Here is a 7647-nt window from a genome sequence, read left to right as displayed (position 1 = left end):
CATTTATTACCGTCTTTCACTTAAACATGGGAGTAGGCTTCGTCTTGCGTACATGCACGCTCCCTCTTTACCTTGTGCTGTGAACATTTATCATATTAGCTGTTTGAATTCATCCTGTCAAAAGATGATATAAACATAAACAGTATACGACTCGCAGCCCTAGAAATGTCGAATAATTGGCAGCATGCATCAATACTTCACTCATCGTCTTGGCGATATTCGTATAACTACACATAAAGCATAGACATACCTGAAAAATACATAGTTACATCAGAGAAATCTGATTTTAGTTGATGCAATCAAATTCCTACAGATTTTAAAGTGGAAACACACATTTCTTGTAAAGACACGAACTTCAAATCATTTGACAAAGCATATCCGTTTGCAGGATGGCAAAGACTTTCGCAATACTGGCATAATGTACACCATTGCATTACGGCTACTCATCTTCCCTATTATATGAATATTTATTTATTTAATTTTACTGCTTGGTAGTCCTAGCAGTAATTTACACAGCTATAATACAGAAGTAAAATCAAAATCAAATTATTAAAATGTAAGCAAGTTTTTCATAAGCTATACATATTTCAAATATTTAAAGAAAGGTTAAAAATGATAGATTGTTTAGTCAAGACTGGCGCATAGGGTCACCATATAAACTACACCAAGTCGAGACTGGGAGGGTATTATTGGCTCTTGTCAGTTACGTTTGCCATTTCTAGATCTATTTGATATTTAAGTTTTCCAAACTTATTTCAGATAGCTAGATTTTCCTGATGATAGCTATAAGAATTATCTACAATTCTAAGCAGTGTTTACATAGGATGGTGGGTTTTTATTTATCAGCTTGTATTGTTCATCAGTTATTTACAATACATGTACACTTTCCACTTTCGGCTTCTTGAGGTGTCAAACAGTATATTGATATTCTAGCTGGTGACTGAGGATGTAGGTTTTATTTCAATTTTCTTATTGCTTGTCTTCACATTGATTCTAGTAAAGTGGAGTCTTCCTCTTAGATGTTATATTATCAATATGAATTTGTAATGCAACGTTTAGGCACCCATTTACGTCACAATTTAAAACAGCTGAACATTTGAACGTATTGGAAGTTGATTTCGGTTTCTCTCAGTTTGTTTGTTTGTATGTAAGCTTATTTATAGTCACCATCGGTAACCCGTATGGGCGACTCCTCCAGAAGACTGTTAGCAATGTTAGTAGGAGGATAGTGCAAGATACAGAAGATGCTCCAAACTGGTTCTTCGGCGTGCCAGGTGTGAAGCACCCATGCATGGGACTCTTATCCCATTTTTAGTTTCTCTCAGTGCTGGTAAATGAAATATTTAAAGATTTTGTACCTGAGTATTTGGGATGTTTTAAGGAAATAGATTGTTATGTAATTTCACATGGTAAATTATGGTAGAGCATTCTTTCATTGCATAAGAGTTATTGCAAGAATCAGAAAATTTGATGCAGTTCTGATATATCGTCTCCTGATAGTACTTGACATAACAATGTCACAATTTTCTTACATAAATGTGCACCACATCAAATTCATTGACAGAATAGAATGTTATTGCCCAAAGGGGTTTGCAGATTTTGCTGTAAGAATCTCGTTAACAGGTTATTGAGTTTTATCTTTGTAGTAACTATCAAATTTAGAAAATGAGAAAATGGGGTATGACATTTCATTAAGGCCATTTCACGTGTCTGTACCCGCGCCCTAGTCCCAATCCGTGACTCTAGTTGCCTCCCCTGACGGTCCGTTATATCAGACTGAAATGAAATGAAAGTGCTGGTCCCGAGTCGGACTGCCCCGTGCCCATGCCATGTCAACAATACATATTTGTGTAAAATGAAAAAATACTCTAAAATAAAAAATATTCTAATATGACTAAAAATGCTTTAAATCATCGAAACGATATCATGTTGACGTCACGTTGACGTGATATTTAGCGTCATGTATGAATCGAGAAATAGTTCTTTCAAAATTGATCAAATATTTTACTTAAAAACATGTTTAGAACGAAATGTCACATAGCCTTACCGTCTTAATTAATCAACACACACATAAAGTTGGTTATTAACTGTACAGAATAATTCGCCATCATTTGCGCCCTAATGGAACTACAAAAAATGTATTCCTCAAGACACATTACCATTTCCGGTCCTGGCGTGTATAAACAAAGGAGCTTGCCGACCTATCATTTGGCGTCATACATGCGCCAGTAAACAGTTTTGTCATATTTTATCTAAATTTAAAATAAAAGCTATATTAGAATCGAAATAATTTAAAGCAAAACAAAAACCGTATTTTAACAGTATTTATACGCTCGGGCGGTGCCCTCGTGAACTTATTACGCCCGACGTATAACCGCCCATCATGGTCGAGCTTAAAATCATAACAGTATAAATAGTCGAGCTTAAAATCACAACAGTATAAAAATAATTAAATAACCTGGTTATTAAGAGGTTTAAAATGTCACTAAAATGTTAACATATGTACAAAAGGTTATAAGATTAGCTGATAACATGTGCTTACATATTATTAATTTATATGATTCCCACGTATCGCGGCTATTGCATGATAACCCAGTTATCTAGACGTCTCGTCATTATGTCCAAGGTAAGAAAATTACTCTTTTTTTTTATTTACATAATTTAGCTACCATCAAATCGTTTGCTTGCCTGCGTAAACGTGTTGCACATTTTTCTTCTTTACGGAATTTTATGCATTTTATGAACACGGGGAATTATCTCTCCGCCTGTAACGCTAATGTTCTTATTTTCTCACTGCAAGCAATAGTCAAATCTTGTAATGATATCGATGTCTTACTCTCATTTTTGACTTTTTCAGCTTGCAAATTTTCACGTGAAGGAACAGATATGTGCCCCGTTTACACCCATGAAAGATGACGGGTAAGTTTTCTCAAGCTGTGTCACTCTTTAAAGTCCAGTGGGATCATGGAGTCCATTCAGCATAAGTAAGAGAGTTCCGCTTAAGCAGGTGCTATGGGGCGTGAGAGGTGTTGCACATTTCATTACCTCTCATGGACAAACTTAGTCAAACCGAGTCTGCTATTATTCTTCTTGGTTGCATTCTTTGCTTCCAAAGGATCTTTTTACAGATTTTATTGTAATTAGAAAAATCAATTTCTGTAACATTTTGACTGAACCCTTTACAGTAAAAAAGTCAATTGATCACCGTGCCGTTTGCAGTATCATTAAACCAGATGAAATCGTGTCCATACTCCGTATAACGGAAACTCGCCATCATTTCAGTGTTCATGAATGTTTTATATTTATCAATTGCAGAGAGATAAATCATTCTTTCGTGAAAACCTATGCCGACTATCTGGTACAAACTCACTTTACGGGAGTATTCAGTAAGTAGAGACAGAACCTCTTACCTCTTTTAATTCATATGGGTAGGAAATCAGTAAGAAAATAATAGGTAATAGGTGTTCAATTTGAAGCTATTTAGCTAGTTAGTGGTCCAATCCTGGAGGATATTTATGACGTAAGGATTCAGCTGCACATATGAACTCGTTTATAACTTGTAATTTAAACGAAGGTAAATGCATGTTAACTTGATCATAGCCAAAAGCATGTTTCATTTATGGAAGGTAGATATGTTTAACTTGATCAGGAGAAGGAAAGCAAGTATATAAAGCAATGATAGAAACAGACACACACATATAAATATAAAATTATCAAATGTCATTTATCATTTTCAGTAAATGGCTCTATGGCGGAAGGATCCTCCTTGACACTGGACGAGAGAAAGCGTATGGCAGAAACCTGGATAGAATCGTCTGACGGTCGACTAGAGGTCATAGTTCACGTTGGTACCAACTGTATAAAGGATTCACAGGAACTGGTAAGTAGTATAAAGCAATAAGTAAATGTAATGTAACGTGTTCCAATCTAACATTGATACTATTCGTATCATTCGAGATGCTGTTATTTGAGAAAAAAAAACAAAAAAACATTGCCACGAGTTTACGAGTTAGCTTGTTCTACTTAAAATGCATCTATTTTAAAAAATGTATCAGATTTGTATTTTTATACACAACTGAGAAAGTAGTTATCTTCCAATTTGCAAGACCTTGGATGATTCTTGTGCAAGTCATAGTTTAGCACGTGTGAATTCGTGTCATTTCCGTTAGAATATGGTGTTATCTGTATTTTATTTTAATATGCCCATGAGATGAAGCGGTTTAATATATACATGTTAAAGGTATACTAGAGCCAAAATTCATATTTCAAAATATGAACGATTACAATATATAAATAAATAAAAAGTAACGAGTTCACGTTTGTAAACAGTATCATAGAACACTTATAGCATGTACAGCTGGACATACACTACCACTAAAAATTGGACTTTTTAACAATTGACTTTCACTGCATGACATTTGATTATGAATGTAGGTAAAGTTAAATACATCTGATCAGATTTTTCTACACTTGAATTAAATATCTAAATATAAAATATATTAGTCAAAGATGTATGTTCGATATCTTTAATCACACTAATGTCTTCAATATAACAGGCTAAACATGCAGAGAAAATTGGAGCCACGGCCATAGCTGCTTTCAGTCCTTCATACTATAAACCAGAGAATGAGGGTAATTTTGTTGTTAATCATTATGAAAAATGTTTTTGCATGCCTATTTATTTTAGTGAAATATCTTACAAACGGGTTTTGCACTTAAAATTTCGGGTTGAAAATTCGTTCAAGATTTTTATACCAGGCTGTATTAATAATTTTAAGCATTCTAGCGTTTTGTGTCAGATATTTATTTATTTTGTTTTATTACATGCCTGCAATTATTCCGCTTCTACATAACCTCTATTATTCATTTATTATACGACAAGTTTTCATTTCTTGCAGAAGTACTGGTAGATGTGATGGCGGAAATTGCAGGAGAAGCACCAAATACGCCATTTTATTTTTACGAAATAAACTTTATGACAGGAGTACACAGTGTGATCATTTTCTTTGTTTATCTTTCATATTGTAACTGCAAATGATGTCGCTTAATGTAAAATATAATTTGACGTTAATAACAACAGGAAATCTTTAAGGGCATTATAATTGCTTCAAGGCCATATATTAGCATAAAAAGTAAAATTAAAGGATGCGAATTAAGTATTTGCAAACAGTACGCTTTAGTTGTCATGTACTGAAAAGCAAAGAATTTTGCAAAAGTTTGTTTGTTTGTTTGTTTTGGGTTTAACGCCGTTTTTCAACAGTTCCAAAGTAACATTAGTACAGCCATAAGGAAAACAAAAAAAAAATGTTGGTGCTGGCTGGTACTGGATATGTTCCTATGACCATACACTGCAAGACTATTCTTCAAATATGAATATGAAGCAGTAATGCACTTGTTCTAAATTTACGACATGGTCTTTCAGTAAACACGCGTAAATTCTGCGAGCTTGCAATGAAGAAGATACCATCATTCCGTGGACTAAAACATTCCAAACGGGAAATGCCGAGTCTGCACGACTGCTCCATGGTAGAGAACTTACAGGTCCTTGTTGGGACAGACTTTGTACGTATACCTTTGAATGCTAGTAACTTGTTAAAACAGAATTAGAAGTATACTAGTAATACATGGAAGCTAATCCGTCCATGTTTCAAATATGTGATTACTGTCTTGCTGGAACATTTTGTTTTACATGTGCAAATGTATTACAGACAGTCTTTTTGCCTTGCAATCTTGTCCAGTACTGGTTACAATGAATTGTGAAGGCTGACCTAAATTTCAGCAAATTTTAACCACTTCATTTCGTTCAACCAAAACATGTTTAAATATACCCGGCGGTGGTGTTCATTTCATTCCCTCACGTTAGTCTGAGTACAACATAATGTATAGTACAGTTTAAGCATTATTGTATTCTGCATGCGGGTAAATGTTTACATTCATATTACAGCAATATCTCAGCAGCCTTGTTTTGGGGGTCAAGGGAATAGTAACAGCGTCGTATCTTGGTAACATCACATACGACATGAGGACAGCGTTTGAAGCTGGGGACATCGAGAAAACACGAGATATTCAGAAAATTTCCCACAGGATAAACAACATTAGATTTAAATATGGAGGTATGCAGTAATTAACATTTTTACAAAGAATATTTGTATTGCTAACACATAGTTAGGAAAATACCTTACAGCATTCAAACTTCACAATAAGAAAATTTACCACAATAGTGAAAATATGGGTTTTAGCTTTTAAGCTATGTTTCACGCTTGTTTAACTTATATTAACATAATACACGGGAATGGTTGAAAGTCAATTACAGCTTTTTGTCAAGTGCTAATTAACTGGACCTTTAACGACGTCGTCCCTGTGCATCTCTGTTACACAGATATATATATTCTGCTTCGATTGCAGGTTCTGCAAGAACGTGCAAGGCAATGTTTAATATCCTATCAGGAATGGATGTAGGACCTGTAAGGCTGCCTCTTCGGAAGTTGACGACAGAAGAGTTTGAAAACATGAAGAAAGATTTCACAGATGCTGGGCTGGCAGGAATAGCCAAACTGAAATAAGAATCGCCAATTTGACAACGAACTCGCTAATTTCATCAAGACTGGCACTATCAAAATTGAGCGTTTGTTGCATCGCGGAAAATTATAAATATTCTTGATCTTTTTATTTAAAAAACTGTTGTTAATGTTTGAGAGACAGAAATTCCCTGTTAAATTGTAAAAAATGAAACCAGAATAAAACAAAATTTCGATATAGGTGTATGTTGATACTGGGATGGACCTTCCAAAGTATGAGCTCTACTTTTTCGCTGATACTATGTAATGCAGTTGTTTGTAAACATACTATCTTATTACACACGGTTTTATCTTTGTCAAGTCACAATCTTGTTTATAGTTATCTTACCAGTATTATTCTTTTTACATCCAAATTACCATCTCCATGTGCCAACATTTTCTGATCGAATGTTACGTTTCTAATCAATCACTTAATGTGTTCGTAAGTTTAGTTTAGCACAATTTTTCACTATTCCTGGATTCTGTACCAGTACTAACCTGTACTCCGCAAGTAACTGCTAACTTCTCCACATAAAACAGAGGTTGCTTACAAAATCATGACTCCAGAAACAATGTCTGTTATCAGAATACCACGGAGAACATAGACCTCGCCCAGAGATTAAATTCATGACCAGTGCTTTAATTAACAAACCAAAGATCCATAGATCTGCACTGCCCCTATCGAAGTAAGCGGATGGGCTCCAATCAGGCAGTCAGCAAATTTATCAACATACAAACATTCTGAGTACCAAGCTTGCGTGTTAAACAATGCTGCAAAATATTAAGAACCAGAAAACCAGATGCATTTTCTAAGACACAATCTCCTGATAATACTTTAACTCAAAAACTGTCAGAATTTTCTTTATGACAGAACAAAATATTATTGTCCAACAAGGATTTGAAGATACTGCTGTAAGAATGTAAGAATTTATGGTGACATATTTCTGCATACGATAACTCAATAGAAATAGATAAGTCGGTACTTTTCTTGACTTTAACCAAACGATGTATGCCCACTGTTGAGACCAATCCTTACGACATGTAAGGTTTGATAATTATACAGGCAGTAGTTAAAAGCTATAGTGAAATT

At 34.6% G+C, this 7647-nt stretch overlaps 1 protein-coding gene across 2 annotated transcripts; it reads left to right on the top strand.

Annotated features, from left to right (window-relative positions):
* Positions 1–2531: 2531 nt before the first annotated feature.
* Positions 2532–6754, top strand: LOC123564451 (N-acetylneuraminate lyase-like). 2 transcript variants are annotated; one of them, XM_045358056.2, is made up of 9 exons: positions 2532–2626; positions 2858–2919; positions 3316–3386; positions 3738–3880; positions 4557–4632; positions 4899–4991; positions 5423–5562; positions 5945–6113; positions 6406–6754. In XM_045358056.2, exons 1-9 carry the CDS (start codon positions 2558–2560, stop codon positions 6561–6563), a joined length of 981 nt encoding a protein of 326 aa, XP_045213991.2. In that variant the 5' UTR covers positions 2532–2557; the 3' UTR covers positions 6564–6754. The 2 variants fall into 2 exon arrangements, with proteins under 2 accessions (XP_045213991.2, XP_045213992.2); XM_045358057.2 differs by lacking the exon at positions 4899–4991.
* The last annotated feature ends 893 nt before the right edge of the window (positions 6755–7647 follow it).

Source organism: Mercenaria mercenaria, chromosome 2, assembly GCF_021730395.1.
Source record: "Mercenaria mercenaria strain notata chromosome 2, MADL_Memer_1, whole genome shotgun sequence".
Lineage (NCBI taxonomy): Eukaryota > Metazoa > Mollusca > Bivalvia > Venerida > Veneridae > Mercenaria > Mercenaria mercenaria.
The sequence above is the reverse complement of the archived record's forward strand: the minus strand, read 5'-3'. Positions and strand labels throughout refer to the sequence as shown.